Source organism: Ricinus communis, chromosome 3, assembly GCF_019578655.1.
Source record: "Ricinus communis isolate WT05 ecotype wild-type chromosome 3, ASM1957865v1, whole genome shotgun sequence".
In the NCBI taxonomy this organism is placed as follows: domain Eukaryota; kingdom Viridiplantae; phylum Streptophyta; class Magnoliopsida; order Malpighiales; family Euphorbiaceae; genus Ricinus; species Ricinus communis.
In genome coordinates this window covers 5,203,386-5,222,309 of record NC_063258.1, presented here as the reverse complement: position 1 = coordinate 5,222,309, position 18,924 = coordinate 5,203,386, and the positions used below count along the sequence as shown (strand labels likewise).

Here is an 18,924-nt window from a genome sequence, read left to right as displayed (position 1 = left end):
ATTTGTGACAGTATACCCCTTATTCAGTGATGAATGTTGTTTTAATCTTGTCAATCATTGCTATCATGATCTGATTGTATCCGGAGAATCTATCCATGAAAGAATACATTATGTAAGCTGTTGCGGTGTTTACTAACACGTCAATATAAATGCTGTAGCGGGAAGTCATCCTTCGATGAGGCTTTTGTTCAAGTCTCTATAGTCCACACATGTCCCGAGTGGTTCGTCCTTCTTCAGCAGCAGGACTATATTGGCGATCCATGTTGGGTAATGCATAATTTCTAGGAACTTGGCTTCCATCTACTTTTTTACTTCTTTCTTAATCAAGTGCGCCCATTTCGGCCTCAACCTCTTTATTTTTTAATTAACCGGTTTCTTAGTCGGGTCTGTCAGAATGAAGTGTTCAACTATGTCTTTGGTGTACTCCTAGCATGTCTTCATAGGCCCAAACAAAGACTTTTTTTTTCTTTAGAATTTTCTCAAATCTCTCCCTTTTCTCGAGAGTCACATCAATTGTAATGGATATGTTTTTAGGGGACTCAACTGTTCGTAAGTTAAACGAATTACTTTTTATGGAATATATGTCAATATGCTCATGAGATGATCATTAACATGCATATTACCATTATGCAACACATCACACAAGTAAACAAAATCAAAGTCCCTTGCAATAATCTTACAAGAAAATACATCATTTTCCTTAAACAGTTCAACAACAAATGCATCCTTAATATAATACATCAGTAATTCCCTTGATGAAGGAGACAAAGGTCAACTAGAGCCTCATTTACAGTTGCGGGTCCTGAGCACTCTCCTTTCCTTTGGCTTTGATGACGTCGAAAGGTAAAAGCATTGCAATAATTGAAATATCCATAAAATTATGAAAAACGACAATGTTATATGTCGTATGGCTGGGCTTCTACGTAATTTCAATTCTAAAACTCAGACTTTACATGATTTCTGACTTAAACTGAAAAAACCATTATAGACATTGGCGGCTTGGTTGGAGCTGGAGATGTGGAAATAATTGTAATTGACTAAAAAAGCAAAATTACCTTCAAATCAATTACAATTTTACTGATCATTCAATAAAAAAATTTAATAATATATTATATAGATTATAATTTTCAAATCAATTCATGCGATAAAAGTTTTATTATATTATTATATAAATTATGGTTTTCAAATCAAATATAGTTCGAAACTTATAGACTAAAGCTGAAAGATCACAGGTAAAAAATCTAATAATTACAGATGAAAACTTTTATTAAGTTCAATAAGTATATTTTTATTAGAAACTAAATAAATAATTTTTTTATGTTAGAAAGAAGTATTAAAAAGAAATTATCTCATATCTATAATTAGCTTAGTTGGCTAAGTTGTTACACATTTAATAAAAACATAATGAATATGTTCCATTATGCAACAAGTAAAAAGGAATATAAAAGGACTTATTAGTGAATATTGTGTAATTTATATTTTGCAAATTAAACAAAACATATAAATAGCAAATTGTCTGTTTTTTCCTGTTTTATTTAAAGGTAAAAGCCTAGCTAGAGAGTAAATTACATGGTGCACAAATTTGGCAAATAAGCCCCTACAGCACCTTGCATCAACAAGCTATGAGTGCCATCAGGAGCCCCTACAGCACCTTGCATCAACAAGCTATGAATGTCATCAGGAGCCCCTACAGCATCTTGCAGGCTTAATACATCTGCACCCCTGAATTTTACTCAATTAAATTATTTTTTATTCTTTTATAGAAACCAATTTAGTCACTTTAAATATACTTTTAAATATATTTATATTTTTGTTGGATATATAACCTATTTATTCTTGCTTAAATATACAAGTGACTCATCACTATCTTTCACCTCTTTTGAACTTTTTCTTTTCTTTTCTTTACATCTTTTTTTTTATTTAACAATAACCAGAAAGAAAATTGAAGGACCCTAAAATAGTATAAAAAGATTACATTTAGATCTTATTTAAATTAATTAAGAAAATCAAAATTTAAATATATACTTTTTAATATCAAAAATTAGCTAAATAGCTTCTGCTAAAGAATAAGGAGTAAAATGATCAATCATGTCAAGTTGAAGGGCCAATAATGTATTAGGGCATCAGCATGTTATGAATAGTATAGGATTAGAGCCCCTACAGCAATCTTGCATCAACAAACTATGAATGCTATCAGGAGGATTAGCTAAACCATGACCACCAGAAGGATTACTGAAGCCCAAATTCCCAAGTGGTCAGCCAAAAGGATTTTCTTTTTTCCTTTTGTCAGAATCTGGTGATATGGACATTAATGGCATTAACTTCAGAAAATTGAATCTATAAATTAACAGTGAGTGTTTTTGTTTTAAGTGACAAAATAAAGTTGTAAAATTTTAATAGAAAACAAAATACACATATTTAAAAAGAAAAGAACCCATAAATAAGAATAGTTTATTTAATTTTATATTTAATTTTATTAATTTTACAATTTTAATTTATCTCAATTTACTCACTCAACTTTTATTGTTATGTTTTAATTAAGTTAATAAGTGAAGAAACTGATACAAATATCTCATATATTTATATATAATAAAATAAAATAATAATTGATATGACAATGCTGTTAATAATCTAAACTTTCACATGAAAGTATATTGATAGTAAAAAAAAAATTATTAATATTTACGAGAAAATTCATTTAAAGACTAAAATATTTACACTGTTAAAAAAATCAATAAATAATCATTTCATTCAAAATCTCGAGCCATTAGGTGAGATTTGAATAATAGTTTTATATTTCTAATACATATAGTTGAAAATAGTCGTTGAATAAGCTTTATTTTCAGTTAATTTTAAATAATTTTGTACCCAGAACAAATTGCATAGCTGGGGAATTATTGATAATCATTTGTATAGTTTATATGGTTAGAAAAGGGAAACTATTGAACATCTGTTGTTTAAGTGTGCAGTTAGTATCTCTAGAAAATCTTTTTACAAGCCTGTGATTACTAGCATGTTTTGTAGGAAATATAAAAATAAAGTGTTTAGTTCCCAAACTTAGAATAAATGCCCTTAATGTAATTGTCTATTATGTGTAGAAAGCTAGAAATTGTATTATCTTCTAGCAATGTCAGCATGTTTTGCAGGTGGGTGAGTATGTTCATAGAACTATTTTGTTGAACTTCCATATATAACAGTATTGGTACTGAATTATTTGCAATTGTCAAAAGTAATGATAAAAATTTGATATGAGTTAGATTCTTGTATAGGTCTACTATATAGATTTTGAGGGTTGTGTTTTCAATATAAGCCCGGGATTCTGTCGAAATAATAATACGATTGGTCACTTAATTTTTATATTTAATTTTATTTTAATTATAAAATTTTAATTTATTTTATTTTAATTATTTAATTACACGGTAAAAATAGTTAATTTAAAAAGAAAATTTTTATTGATAAAAGTCAAGTACCAAGTTCAGTGATTATTTATATTAATCTCTCCATAAAATACTGACTGATATAGTATTTTGGTAAATTTTTGTTGTGATAAAAAATATATTCCTTTTTCTGACATTTATAAAAAGAATAATTGAATGAAGCATACTCACTGCATAATTATATACTGAAAAGCTTGGTTAATATAATGTGATCAAAAAAGAAAAAATGAGTACAAGCTTCCAATATTTTGAAGTGACATTTCATTTTTGTACTTGTTCATTAATATTTTAGAATATTTAAATTTTAAAAATTGACTAAGATGAAATCATACTTTTTCTTCATGAAATGGAAAGAAAAGAAACAAAAAGAGAAAAACTTTTGTTTTGTATTCCTTAGATATCTAAGTTTGATTTGAGTTTAATTTGGAAAAGCAGCCAAAGGTGGCGCCACAGAAACAGTAGATGTTGAACTGTCAATGTCCTGAGGCAAATCATTCTCTCCTCATGTATGAACTGTGAACAAACTATTATACAGAAAACAAAAAAGAACACCCATTACCCTAAAACAGTAACGAATTTGGATTTTCTGGTAGAAAGAAAGTGGAAGAATGAGCAGTCGGTAGTAGGGAAAAGATAAAAGACAAAAGAAACACTGCCTACACATAGAGAAAATGTACTAACAAAGCTACCCACTATTCGAGAAACCCTCTTGAAGTGTAACTTTCATTGATTGTAAAAAGACACAAAAGAGATGAAGGAAAAAAGGCCAACCCTTCACTGAGTATATCTCTGACTAATAATAATAATAATTATACCCATTATATTATTTTGCATGCATGTGTCAAATATATATGTATAGATAATAAAAATAGAAAAAAGAAAGTGAAAATTGGAGCAGCTAATAGCAGCAGTACTAGTCCTTTGTGCTACCACACAATTTGGAATAGTGATCTTTCTTATATATGAGCAAAAATGGTAAAACATTATCTGCTAATTGGTAGATTATAGTAAAAACTAGCTAACTCTCTCTCTCTCTCCCTCTCTCTCTAGCTGGCTTGCTAGGACTACTGATCCTTGGAGAAAATTAATATGGAGAGTAGTAATGAGAAGAAAGGAGTAGAAGATGAAGCAGATGCCCTTAAGAAGAGAATCTCTAGCCATCCTTTGTATGGTCTGTTAGTTCAGAATCACATGGACTGTTTGAAGGTTTCTTTCTTTCTGGCAATCTCTCTTACTTAATTGTGTGCAACATTTTCTTTTTGTATTATATATGTGTTTTTTGTCAAGAATGAGCCTGTAATACACTTAGAATCACCACAATTACTACTTCATTAAGGTGTCTATTGCTTGTACATAACATTTCCCACCCTAAATCAACTAGAATTTGATCATCCTTTTTCCTTTTTCTTTTTCTTTTCCTCACTAAAATTGTCAACATTCCAACTGTTAGCTCTATATTAAGAATGAAATGCTGTAAGATGTGGGCGGATAATGCAGTCATTGGTTTTACAATGCACATCACAGTACTAAAAAACCTTCGAACTAAAAATGACAAGGGATGTCCACAGCCCTGGATGCATAATTTGACTATATATCTTCAATAAGAAGTCTTTAGCCCCTGCGACTCAGCTTCGAACCTCGCTTTGCCCAGCGAAGGTTGAAACACACTGCATACTAGATCTGTAAACAACTTTAAGTCTGCATATTACTAATTAAATATTCATTATAGATTTGTAGAAAGCAAAGAGAGAAATTTTATAGAAAACAGAACATCTTTTAGTACCATATATATGAATGATTTTACACATACATTCCCTTCTTCTTTTTCTTTTTTTTATTTTTTTTTATTTCAGGTTGGCAGCATTGGTGATGTAGAGCAAACTGATAACATGAAGCAGAAGCTATCTGCTAAAAAGCCCATCTCAAGCTCTCTCAGTCAGCCAGAGTTAGATCAATTCATGGTAAAGTAAACTCAAAATCAATTCTCTTTCCCACATACACATGCATAAATATGGACACCCACACACAGATAAGAGAGTCAGACAGAGAGAGTAAGTAGCTAGGGTTTCATGAACTTTATGTGGGTGTCCTAGAAATAGCCTCGTAGTTAGTGACGTTCTTAAGTTAACATCAATTAAAAAATTTAGTGCTAAAGAATAAAAAAGGAAAAAAAAAAAAAGTAAGCCCAGTCAGTCTATTCGAACACAGCTACAACATGGTATATGATACATACCATTTACTTTAATCATATCTCTTTTGTCTGAAAATGACAACATATGGTTTTTCTCTTCTCTTCTTTTCTTTTCTTTTCTTTTCTTCCCCCCCAGGAGACAGATACGAGATTTTCCATCTTACACATATGCTCATGGCCTAATTTTTGGCAACTGCCACCATCCATTGTATCCTGTTTCTTCTTTTTTCTTAACTGATTTCAACTGAGTTGGCAACCCACTGTTCTAAAGATAAATGCAAATTAATATTCATCTATAAACAAAATTAATTGTATAATGATATGTTGCAAATATTTATTAAATATTGTATTTACATTGACTAATTCATTTATTACCATTGTTCGCAATTGGTTTTATATGCGAAAAATGACGTGGTAGAATGAATTTATTTAAAATTTTTTTACTTAATTATTTAAAATTAATAAATATGTGTCACTTATTTATTTATTTAATATATAAAAAAATTCTATGAGTAGGTATTAATCGGAACTCAGTTGCAACAAGATTAGGAAAGTGCATTAAGTAGATGTGCACATTTTTGCCTAAAATAAATTGTTTGACTACAATATACTTATTGTAAGGAAAGAAAGAACAAAGCTAGAATTGTCATATAAGGGCAGGAGGTTTTTCTCCTTTGTTTTAATTCTTTTTTAAAGAATATTTCATGGAGGTTTTCAAATTTCCTTTTTCTAATTTATAAAGATTTAAAGAATATAGAATATAAGATAAATACTTTTTATATTCGCTAAAAAAATAATAAACATATCTTATATTTCTTATAAAGATGATAATTTATGGATATTTAGCCTCACAACAATCTATAAATCCAAAATCTTTTTCAGAAATAAAGCCATTTTACCACTTGATGAGTTAGACTTGAAAATATAAGAAAATTGTCTATATTTAGCGTATGTCCACACTTGTACACTAAATTTATAGATAATTTACATATATTCAGTAGTTTTATATAATAAAGTATAAGTCAATCATTCAATATTAAAATGTAAAATATTTATATATACGTGTCATCTCAGTTATGAAATAATTGACACATATTTAATTATTTAAAATTAAAAATATGTCTTAATTATCTATCAATTTGATATATAGACGAAAAGTTACGGAATCAAACAACCAATTCCCTCTCATAAACGGTATTGATGGTATCCCCTATCAATTGCTGATAAAAAAAAAAAAAAAACAAGTATTTTTATTTATCTTATATTTCATTTTCTTGATTTTTGTGTTTGTCTTATCGAAGGGATTTTGCGTTTGATGGGATTTAATTTTAACTTCCTTTCCTAAATAATCTCATACTTTATTTTTATTTTTCTTTTGCGAACAATTGTAGTGTTTGTAAACATAAGTGATGAATCAATAAAAACTCTCTTGCAAAAACAATATTCTTTAAAAAAGATATGTAAATACAAAAACCCTTTGAAAAAAAAATGAATCATTTCTAAAAAAGAATAAGGAAATTAATTGGTGAAACTTTAAACTCTAATTTCTATATTTAGGCCTTGTTTGGTATAAACAGTCTACTTCTCGGAAAGTATATTTTTCGGGAAGTTTAAGAAAATTATTTTCTAGAAATTGAAAAGTAAAAATGTTTCGTATATAATTTAACTTTTTAAAAGAGAAAGAGGTTATTGCTTTGACATATATTTTAAAAGACAGTAATATTCATAACAAAATTAGTAATTAGCTTTTTATATTTAAGTAACAGTATATCAGTCAATTAAATTCTACTTAACTAGGGAAATTTTACGTACCTACCCCCTAAATAAGTTACTTTTTCTATATAAGGGAAGTTGAGTTGTCTACTTCCAAAGAAACTTCTTTGATCATGCAATCCAAACACAATTAAAATCTCTACTTTTGAAGAAGTGCTACTTTGCAAGGTGTTTATGTCTGTGTGTTTCTATACGTAGCAGAAACTGGTAGTTTGATAAAACTAAATTAAAATTGGATGGGCACAGGAAGCATATTGCTTAGCATTAAGCAAGTTGAAAGAAGCACTCGAGGAACCTCAACATGAAACAGTTGCTTTCATCAATAGCATGCATCTTCAACTTAGGGAGCTCACAACAAACTATCCTCAAACTTCTGACCCTTCTCCCACTTCATCAGGTGACTTGCTACACTTTAATTAAACACATATTTAGTATTGCTTAATTTATTTATTCAAATTGTTACTTTCACTTAGTTTGTATTCTTTTTATATCTAAAATCTCACATTTATTGCCAATCTAATTTAAAACATATGTTTTTGACTTGATATTTTATTAAATCTAAGAAATTATGTCAGTAACACATTATATTTTTTATTTTCTAATTTAACATAATTGAAACTGGAAAAAAAGTATTGCATTGCGGACCATACAGAGATATTAATGGGTAAAATTGCAAACATATTTTCAAATAGTTAGGTTTTAATTAGCACTAATATGGTTGGATCTGGAAATTGCTTTTGCAGGAGGAAAAGAGATGACTAATTAAGGAAGGAAGAATAGAAGAATGACCCATAAGTACTGCAAACTTCTTCTAATTGTGACAAATTAATTATTAATTTCTGGAGTAGCCATGCAATCAGTGGCTGATAAAACTGCTGTTTTGATGAGTGCATGTAAGAGAACATTAGTCATTATAAGTGTAATTAGGGTACTCTATTGATTTTCTTTTTCAGTTAAAAAGAAATATATATCGTGTTGAATCATTAACCTCTTGTATTTTCTTTTTATTAATCGACTCGGATTAAGATTCGAACTCGAAACTGTACGGTGCTTATATTGGATCACTGTTAGGGTTTCAGTTCTTTCTTACAAGTTAAATAGCAATGAAGGTAGATATTTCAGAGGAAGAAATAATTAAATTCTAATATTATTTCAATGAACTTTATATAAATCATTGCAAATCCATAAATCTCTTTGTTCTTGTGCTATGAAAATTCTCATATGCATCAAAGTAATCAAACTAAATGCAATTTCCTAATAAGTACATTAGAAACATGATCAGGGTGTTTCTATTGAATTGTATTTACTTGGGATAAAATAAAATAAAAAAATAAATAAAAACCAATAAAAAGAAATAAAAATTTTAAGCAATTTCTCACCAGTTTAACCTTTTATGTTAACACTGAGTGGCAATTTTTTGATGTGCCATACAATCAGCCTCATTCATAAACAAAAGAATCTTACTTTAAAATAATTATTTGATTAATTTTTATTTCTTAAAATATAATAATAAAACTTAAAATATTAAAAATTACATTATTATTATTTTTTAAGAAAATATATATAAAAAAAATACCATGTGATTTTCATAATTTTTTTACTTAAAATGTATGTATTTTTTTATACTATAAAATAAGCGTTTTACTCCGATAATAATTGTTAATCATTAAGATTGAAGCAATACATAAGGAATATTCAGAAGTTGAAAATCAGAGTTAATAATAAAAAAGAAGGATAATAGTTTTTCTTACGCAGTTGAAAAGGTTTTGTTGCAGGTGTAGAAAAATATGAACCTGATAGAGCAAAATCACAGCTAATAATTTGAGAAAATAAAGATAAAGAAAGACAAAATACACAATAGAACACACAGATATACGTGGAAAACCCCTAAACAAATTAGGGTAAAAACCACGGGCAATGATAGAAGAATTTTACTATAAGAAAAAATAATAGGAGTTACAAATTCTCTATTTATAAAGGAGAAAACATTAAAATTCTCTCTTTATAATAGGAGAAAAATAATTGCTTAACTCTCTAATATTTTTCTCTTATTTTGGGATACTTTAATAACAAGGTGAGGCCTCTATTATATAGGCTTGGAAAGTACCTCCACATTGTTAACTTAGCAATGTGGGAGAAAATGCTCCTCAAATATCAACAATCTCCTACTTGAAGATTTGATTGAGGATCAATCAGATCTTCACACCGTTCTTTCTTCCTTGCCTTTCCATGCTGCTTATACTTTTATCAGGCCACTAGAGGATTGACACCAAATAAATTTGTCAGTGTTAACTGCCTTCGTCAAAAAATCTGCTAGGTTGTCTTTAGTATGAATTTTCTGCATATCCACAGTGCCCTCTTCCACTTTTTCACGAACGAAGTGATACTGGACTCGTATGTGCTTTGACTTTGAATGAAAAGCCGGATTCCTTCGCGAGATGCAAGGCACTGACCGCTGCAGGAGGAATATGCTCTTGTTCGTGCCCGAGTTCCTCCATCATCATTTTCAACCATATCGCTTCCTTACTAGCTTGTGTAGGCCGCTACATATTCCTTACATTGTTGATGTCGCCACAACCGATGCGGCGTGTGAACACATACCCTGTAGTAGATTTGCTTTTATCAAGATCACCTGCATAATCTGAGTCAACATATCCTCTGATAATAAAGTCTGATCCTCCATAACATAATGCAACATCTGAGGTTCCCTTAACATATCTTAGAATCCTCTTTACAGCATTCCAATGCTCTCTACCAGGATTCTCCATGTACCGACTTACTACTCCCACTGCATGTGCAATGTCTGGTCGTGTACAAATCATCGCGAACATTAAACTCCCCACTACTGATGCATACGGTACTCGAGACATTTCCATCCTTCCTTCTTCAACGCTAGGACTCATCTTTGGAGGATAATTTGAAACTAACAGGAAGTGGGGTAGAAATTGACTTACAATCTTGCATATTGAAGCGTCGCAAGACCTTCTTCAAATAATTTTCCGAGAAAGCCAAATCTTCCTATTGTTTGTCGGTGAATTTGCATCCCTAGAATCTTGTTTACTTTGGTCCCAAGTCCTTCATTTCAAATTCTCTACCCAACTGTGCCTTTAGTTCTTCAATATGATCTTTGTTGGGGCCTGCTACCAACATGTCATCTACATACAACAATAAGATAATAAAATCACTTTTACCAAACCTCTTGAAATATGCACAAGGGTCTGCATTAAGTCTGTTGTATCCAAGGCTCATGATGAAGGAATCAAATCTCTTATACCAACACCTCGGCGCCTGCTTTAAACCGTATAGAGATTTGTTCAACCTACAAACCAAGTTCCGCTTTCCTTTTTCTTCAAAACCTTCTGGCTGGAGCATATAAATTTCTTCCTTAAGATCTCCATGGAGAAAAGTTGTTTTCACATCTAAACGCTCTAGATGTAAGTCAAATGTAGCACACATCGCCAAGACTACTCGGGCAGTTGTTAATCGAACCACAGGGGAAAATATTTCGTTGAAGTCAATCCCCTCCTTCTGAGCATATCCTTTCACCACCATTCTTGCACGAAACCGCTCCACTTGATCATCACTATTTCTTTTGATCTTAAAGACCCATTTGTTGCCAATGGCCTTTCTTCCTTGTGGTAGTGGCACAAGCTCCCAAGTCTTGTTCTTATGTAGAGCTTCCATCTCTTCTTGCATTCGCCATCCAACGAGATGCATCCGAATCGCTCATTGCTTCTTGGAGAGTTAATGGCTCTCCTTCCCTCGGTTAGAAGACAGTATGCGACATTGCCGCCTATATCATAATCTTTATGCCAGGTTGGTGTAAATTTTATACGTTTTCCCTTTCCAAGTTCTGACTCTTCAACTTGGTACCGGCTCTTCAAACTCGACTGGTTCTTCCTCTTCGTGCTCTGGTGCTACTTCGGAAGAATCTTCTTCGTAGACTTTCTTTCCACTGTATAGTTGTAGTCTCCGAATTTTCTTTTGAAGTGCTATCATCTTCTCCCTTCAATTTATCTTCTAGGAAGATTACATCCCTGCCGATTATAACCTTGTGGGCGTTGGGATCCCACAGCGATACCCTTCACACCATCGAAGATATCCCAAGAACAAACACTTCCTGGATTTTGGATCCGACTTTGTAGTTTCTTGGATATTATACATCACATACAGGACTTCCAAATATATGGAGGTTTGAATAATCAATCGGCTTCCCAGTCCACATCTCCATCGGTGTCTTTTGATCAATTCTTTGTAGATGGAGACCGGTTAATCACATAACAAAGTGTTAATCAATGCCTTATTTAGGCCTGCAGTCTCCCAACAATGCTCTAGTTCTTTCTAACGAGTTCGTTCATCCGCTCGCCACTCCATTTTGTTGAGGAGTGTATGCCGTAGTGAAACTGTCTCTTGATGCCTTCTTGCTTGCAAAAGCTATTAAATTCATGACTGTGTATTCTCCTCCATTATCCTGTCCTTAAACACTTGATCTTATTGCCTGAATCAAGTTCAACCCGCGCTTTGTAAGTTTTGAAAATTACAAATACATCTCCCTTGCTCTTGATTGGATACACCCAACATCTCCTTGAGTAATCATCGATGAAGGACACAAAGTACTTAGCTCCTCCTAGTGATGAAACCGGTGCTTGCCATACATCAGAGTGAACTAATTCTAGAACATCCTTGCTTCTAGAATTGGATGTATTGAATCACGCTTGCTTGTTATGCAATGCTCACAAAAGGGTAATGACACCTTTGTGAGACCAGGAAGTAGATTTTTCTCAGCAAGAATCTTCATGCCTTGTTCAGACATATGTCCAAGCTTCTGATGCCACACCATTGCAGATCTCTCGCTTGAACTACTTGAAGCAACAGATGCTTTTGCTTCATGCACAGCTCTCCCAAAACATATACAAATTAGCGGCGAATTTTTTCTCCTTTCATAATTACAAGCGCTCTCGGCTAATCTTCATGATTCCTTTCCCGAACTTTGATAATGCAATTAAGATCATCCAAATTTGTCCCGGAGATAATAAATTCCTCTTCGGACCTTCCACATGTCGCACTCCTTGAATAGTGCGACTGCATCATGCATCTTCAACTGATAGTTCCAATGCCTATAATCTTTAAGGCATTATCTTCACAACTATACACAGATCCTCCTAAGATAGGTTCATAATGATGGAACCACTCTCTTCGAGAGGTCATGTGATAAGTTGTTCCTGAGTCAAGAAGCCATACATCAGCAAATCTCTTCCTGCTTTCAGTTGATATTGCTGCTTCACAGCATAATACATTTCCATCATCCGAAGTGCATGCCACATTCCCTTGAGGATTGGAATTCTTTAAACTCCAACAATCCTTCTTCAGGTGACCTTTCTTACCACAATTGTAGCATTTATAATTCTTCTTACTCTTTGATTTTGATCTACCATGATTGTTGATCTCCCTCTCATCACCATCAAGGCTTCCACTTGTTGTGAACTTGCCTGCTTGTCTTCCTTGTTTCTTCGCCGATTTTCTTCTTCAAGAATAGCGGCTGCTATATCATCAAAGACTAGAATTTCGATAACAGCATTATTTGTCAAACTGATGATGAGTTGATCATACGAATCAGGTAGACTTTAGAGTAGAAGTTCTGCACGTTCTTGTGACTCTATTTTATAGCCCAACGATGTGAGTTGAGAAAATAGAGTATTTAAGACATTAAGATGCTCTGTCACTGAAGTAGATTCTGACATTCTTAAGGTGTAAAGTTTCCTCTTAAGGAAAATTTTGTTGTATAATGACTTGGCCTCGTACAGTCTAGTGAGGTGGTCCCAAATCTCCTTTGCCGTTTTCTTTTCTTCTATGCTGGACAAGATCCCATCTGCAAGTGCTAGATGAAGGTTTGCAATAGCATTCCCATCCATCTCGTTCCACTTATTATCATCTGTGAGTGTTGTCGGTCGTTCACTGATAGCCGCAAGACAATTGTCTTTTCTCAATACAGCCTTTATCTTTAATTTCCACAGTGAGAAATTACTCCCGTTGAACTTTTCAATCTCAAATTTTGCCGCCATTGCTTCTATCACAAATGGTGCGTTTTAGCTTGTAAAATGAACCGCAGTAATGAACACAACTCACTAGGTAAGTTCCCAGGAAAGACTGGAGGGTCACAAGCGGACCTCTTAAATACCAATCTCCTTAGACAGAACCTTTCCTAGATTGTAAGTATTCTTACTACTCCACACAAGCTCTTTTGCACCAAAGAAAACCTCAAACTCCTGTGAAAGATCAGGCTGAGCTGCAATCACAGAATTTTAAGGAATTTCTTACCAACTAGGTGCTCTGATACCAATTGTAGAAAAATATGAACCTGATAGAGCAAAATCACAGCTAATAATTTGAGAAAATAAAGATAAAGAAAGACAAAATACACAATAGAACACACAGATATACGTGGAAAACCCCTAAACAAATTAGGGTAAAAACCACGAGCAATGATAGAAGAATTTTACTATAAGAAAAAATAATAGGAGTTACAAATTCTCTATTTATAAAGGAGAAAACATTAAAATTCTCTCTTTATAATAGGAGAAAAATAATTGCTTAACTCTCTAATATTTTTCTCTTATTTTGGGATACTTTAATAACAAGGTGAGGCCTCTATTATATAGGCTTGGAAAGTACCTCCACATTGTTAACTTAGCAATGTGGGAGAAAATGCTCCTCAAATATCAACAGCAGGTACATGCCAAATGAGTTGGGTCCTTTTGAGTGAGTAGGGGTTTAGGGTTTACTGGTAAGGAGATAATTATATTATTGGTCACATAATTATCCACTTAGTTTTAATTTGATTACTTAATTTTAATTTGGGTTGCATAATAATCATTTTAGTTTGAGTTTTAATTTGTTTTATATTTCTATCACCATCAAATTGATGGTATCTGATATTTACCTTCCTATTCACACCATTTTTTTCATTTTTATTATATTTCTCACTTTGCTAAACACTCTCATTTGAAACTACTTTGTCTTTGGTGCTGTTACTTAGAATATTACTCTTAATTTCTATGTCAACGGACTTCTCAAAAAATGAATCAACTCCGTCTGACACATCATCGTCACTATCAATTAATAGGGCGATCCACTTTTTTGGAAAGTTAATTGCCATAGGTATTGGAAGAGATATTTTATTTTAGATAGCAGTCCTAAAGGCAAATCAATTTTAAATGAGGGTGCTGAGTAAAGTAAGGAACATAATAAAGATGAAGAAAATGGTGAGTAGGACGATAAAAATTAAATACCTTGAATTTGATATTGATGGGGTTAAGAAATAAATTGAAACCCAAACTAAAGTGAGCAGTATGCAACCCAAATTAAAGTTAAATGACTTTCATGAAATAAACTAAAATTAGATGACCAAATTGAAACTAAGTGCATAGTTAAGTGACCATTGGATAATTATCCCATCGGTTGTGTACAGGTTTGAGTTAAGTTTGTTAATAGGTAATAGGTTTTTGTATCATTTTAAATTGGTTTTGGTTGTAAATTTATATTTTTTATTAGATTCATTCTTCATACAAACTCTCGCATTCTGCATTTCACATTTAATGAATTGCTTTTGTAGTTTATACATATTGTATATATGTTGATGGTCATGTCAGTTTCTATAAGTGAAAATATCGATATATGTGTTGTATATATCGGTAGTGGATTGTTAGATGCTTATTTATTGAAGTTAAATATGCAAGGATGTCTAAGTTTGTTGATTTGGTTATACATCATAGGGTAGATGGAATAAGAAGGATGAGGATAACCAAAAATATGAGGGAGGTGACATTTACTATGTTAATGATCTTGATATTGATTACCTATCTTATCATGAACTTTGTGGTTACAATAAAGATATAGGATACAGAGAAGGAATTCAAATGTTGTTCAAGATGTTAGGGTTGAATGGTACACTTAGGTTTGAAATATTGGATGATAGGATTGCCAGCCATAAACTGAAGTGTAAGAAGTCTGTTACAAGTACCACTCTTTATTTTATTGAAAATCATAGCCTAATAGGAGCAATTTAATTATAAATGGGTGACCTTATAGTGAGGGTGTTGGTGTGTGTGGAAGAGGGCTAGGGTAAGTGTGAAGTATACTAATGAAGGAGTTGTAGGTGTTGGTATAAACATAGAGGGTACTAATAAGTGTGTTGCAGGTGCTGGTATGACTATAGAGAGTACTAATGAGTGTGTATTATGTGCTAGTATAAGTATAAAGGCTACTAATATGGGTGTTACAGGTGTTAGGTTAGGTGTATAGGGTAATGAGAGTGTTCCAAATGAGGGTAATAATGGAAGATCTGCCAGCAAGAACAATAGTATGGTTGGTGATGCTGTAATAAGCGAAGCATCTGCCAGAGATATTGCTGGCAGAAATGAGGATGTAGTTGGGAATGTTGTAGCAAGTGAAGCATTTGTTGATATGTCGCTAGCAAATTCAAGGTCGTATCCAGTATATGTATATGAGGTTTACCCCAATGAAGCTTGAATATTAAAATAGTATTAGACCACTTATTAGCTTTGACAGTTGCCATTTTAAGACTTTAATGTGTGGGCAAGTGTTAGCAGCTATTGCTAAAAATGGAAATGAGAATATATTTCCTTTAATAATAGCTTGTTTGGATGTTGAGGATAAAATTTCCTAGGTGTAATTTCTTAAACTGTTATATGATGATTTTACTAGACTTGAGGAAACAGGGTGGGTTCTTATGTATGATACGCAGAACGTGTGTTATCTAGTTAATAATTCTAGTTCTAGTTAAAAATTATATATTTTTTGCATTAGGGACTTAGTTGTTAACAAGAACTACTTAAAGCATATACTGAGACTGGATTAGTTCTGGAGCACAGACATTATGTGAAATAATTGTATGAGAAATTCAAAAAGAATATTTAAGACACTTAAACACAAGAAAAGGTTGTGGTTTACAGCAAGTAATAGCCCACTTAGATATGGGAGTTTCATTTGGAAGAAATGAAGCTAGATGAAAATGCATACATTTGGGTGATGCAATATGATCCACATACCTAGGCGAGAAGTCATTTTTCAATAGCTACCAAATAGGAATGCTAAAGTATTTACAGATGCAGATTTGGTAGGTTATATGACTGATAAAATATCCACTTCATAGTATTACATCTTTGAATGGGGAAACTTGGTTACTTGGCGAAGAAAGAAGCCAAGTGTTATTTCTAGAAATAGTGCAAAGGTTGAGTTTAGAGTAATGGCTCAAGGGATCTGTGAGGTATTATGGATATACAAGAATCTCAAAGAACTCGAAGATTGTGGAACTTCCTCTGAAGTTGTGTTGTGATGGAAAGGTCATAATAATTATTGCACATAATCATGTCCCATATGATAGGACGAAGCACATTGAGATTTATCAACATTTCATCTAGGAAAAACTTGAAACTGGGACTATTTATTTGTTATTTATGCCTTTTTGTAATACCCGTATGATGGTGATAATAAGAGTTGTGATGATGATAATAAAACTAAAAGTCATATAGTTTAATGGATATGATTAAAGTATCGAGTTTTTTTTATTTAATTTGATTTTTATTTTTTTTATTTTTTTCAAATTGGGGTGAGTTAAAATAGAATTTTAATGTTAGATAAAAATACATAAATTTATTTAATTATATCTAATTAGTTTGATTTTCAAATAATTAATTAAGTGAGTTATATAAAAGATAAATTACTTATTGTAAATGTTGTAAATTACTTATTGTAAATTTGAGGTAAAACAGATTAAACATTTGTTGCACCCAAAGTTGTCAGAAATTAGTATGAGACATTTATGAGTGTGCACAATTTTTTATTATACTTCTAATTATTAATACTATTGTAGTTATTATTGTTATTATTATTATTATTACCGTTACTAATATTACTGGTAAGGATAGCAAGTGGTTTAATTTTATGATTTCATCCTCTGATGGTTTAACTAGCTTGATTTATATTTGTATTTTCTTTTAATTATTTAGCTTGGTGTATAACTCCTTGTCTATTCCACTTATGTTATTTGTTTATCCTTTCAATGAGTTTTATTCACCCTTCTTATTTTTCTCCACCAGTATTATGCAGAATGTTAAGAGTCATATCAGATTAGAAGTCAAGCAGTTAAAGCTTCGAGTTGCTATACTCCACGGTCCGAAAAAGTGAAGATAGAAGATTAGATAGTTAGATCCAGTTTGGACGAGGCCATTATAGTTTTAGTCAACAAATAACTGATATTTTGACTAAGGGACTTACAAGACCTAACTTTGAACATTTGATATGCAAGTTGGACATGATTGACATATATGCACCAATTTAAGGGAAAGCATAGGAAAGTTAGGAGATATAATCCCATAAAATCAAGGAATTAGAATTTGAGTTTTAGGATACTTCTTATTTAGTTGTTTCCTTTTATCTTTCTATTACTATTTCATATCCTTAATTCTAGAAGCTAAGCATTATGCATTTTCTATATAAACCGATGTCGTTCATATTATAAAAAATAAGAAAAATGAGAGTTTTTCTTCTCTACTTTTACATATTCTCTCTCAAGTTCTTACTATAAGCTTTATTATCTCTACTTTGATGTTAGGGAGATTTAAGAGAAGCAAGGCATCCAACCTTGCCAACTTGAGGACTGGGCTACAAGTGAGTTGATGAGGAAGATGAAGCTTGATCTTAGTGCCAAACTTTCTTATTTTTCTTTTTATTTTCCATTTCATGTTTTTGACATTTTTAGTATATTAGTTTGCACTTAACTAATTACTAAGATATTTTCTTTTGTGTTTGCTTGTACTTCTTATCTTTATAATTAATGAAATTTTACTTCTTTGTCTTAATTATTTATCCCTTACTCTCTTTTTCATGTTATTAATACTTTTTAATCTTGATAAAGGAGGAGAAAAGAGCAAGAATTGATAAATTTTAACATATCACTTTAAGGGGGAAACAACAAAAGGACTTAGATTAATCTTATCCGTATATTAAGGGCGGCTATAAAAGCTTCCTTAGAAAGGATGAAATCACAACCATCATAGAGGAATCGCAACTTCGACATGCATACTTGTTAGGAAGACCGCAGACGGTTACTTTGCACGGATCAATGTCAGAATGACACCTGGATTATAGTTTTTGCAACTTAAAAGAATTACAACTGCTATTAGAGCTTTGTGACTGCGATTCACCTATAGCTAGCACTATTAGGGTTTAGCAATCACAATAGGCCTTGACAGTGCATTTTAACGCGCTATCAAGGGCTAGAAGTAAAGATTTGACCGAGTATTATAATATAACATCTCTTTGGTAGTTTGGGGCTATAAATACTTCCTCTAAAAAATATTTATGGTTGATCAACAATCTCATTCTAGACCAAATTATTGCACTTTAATGTTTCACTCTTTTGTATTAATTTTTTTGTATTGTAAACCTTGCGTGGTTGTTGTAAGAGCTTTAATTGTTGTTATAAGGTTTGAGTAACCTAAA

At 31.9% G+C, this 18,924-nt stretch overlaps 2 protein-coding genes across 2 annotated transcripts; one reads left to right on the top strand and one right to left on the bottom strand.

The window, feature by feature from the left end:
- The first annotated feature begins 4,232 nt into the window (after nt 1-4,232).
- Nucleotides 4,233-8,837, top strand: LOC8284765 (homeobox protein knotted-1-like 12). Its single transcript, XM_002533804.4, has 4 exons — nt 4,233-4,643; nt 5,291-5,398; nt 7,648-7,798; nt 8,145-8,837. The coding sequence occupies exons 1-4, from the start codon at nt 4,527-4,529 to the stop codon at nt 8,165-8,167; spliced, it is 399 nt and encodes a 132-aa protein (XP_002533850.2). The 5' UTR covers nt 4,233-4,526; the 3' UTR covers nt 8,168-8,837.
- A 1,621-nt stretch (nt 8,838-10,458) lies between these two features.
- On the bottom strand, nt 10,459-11,118 carry LOC125369512 (uncharacterized mitochondrial protein AtMg00820-like). Its single transcript, XM_048372280.1, has 2 exons — nt 10,854-11,118; nt 10,459-10,556 (listed from the first exon to the last, which is right to left on the bottom strand). Exons 1-2 carry the CDS (start codon nt 11,116-11,118, stop codon nt 10,459-10,461), a joined length of 363 nt encoding a protein of 120 aa, XP_048228237.1.
- Nucleotides 11,119-18,924: the final 7,806 nt, after the last annotated feature.

Coding starts and splice junctions, on each gene's coding strand:
- LOC8284765 (XM_002533804.4), top strand. CDS start 4,527: ATGGAGAGTAGTAATGAGAAGAAAGGAGTAGAAGATGAAGCAGATGCC. Junction 4,644..5,290: donor ATCACATGGACTGTTTGAAG/GTTTCTTTCTTT, acceptor TTTTTATTTCAG/GTTGGCAGCATTGGTGATGT. Junction 5,399..7,647: donor CAGAGTTAGATCAATTCATG/GTAAAGTAAACT, acceptor GGATGGGCACAG/GAAGCATATTGCTTAGCATT.
- LOC125369512 (XM_048372280.1), bottom strand. CDS start 11,118: ATGCATCTCGTTGGATGGCGAATGCAAGAAGAGATGGAAGCTCTACAT. Junction 10,557..10,853: donor CCGAGTAGTCTTGGCGATGT/GTGCTACATTTG, acceptor TGTTGTATGTAG/ATGACATGTTGGTAGCAGGC.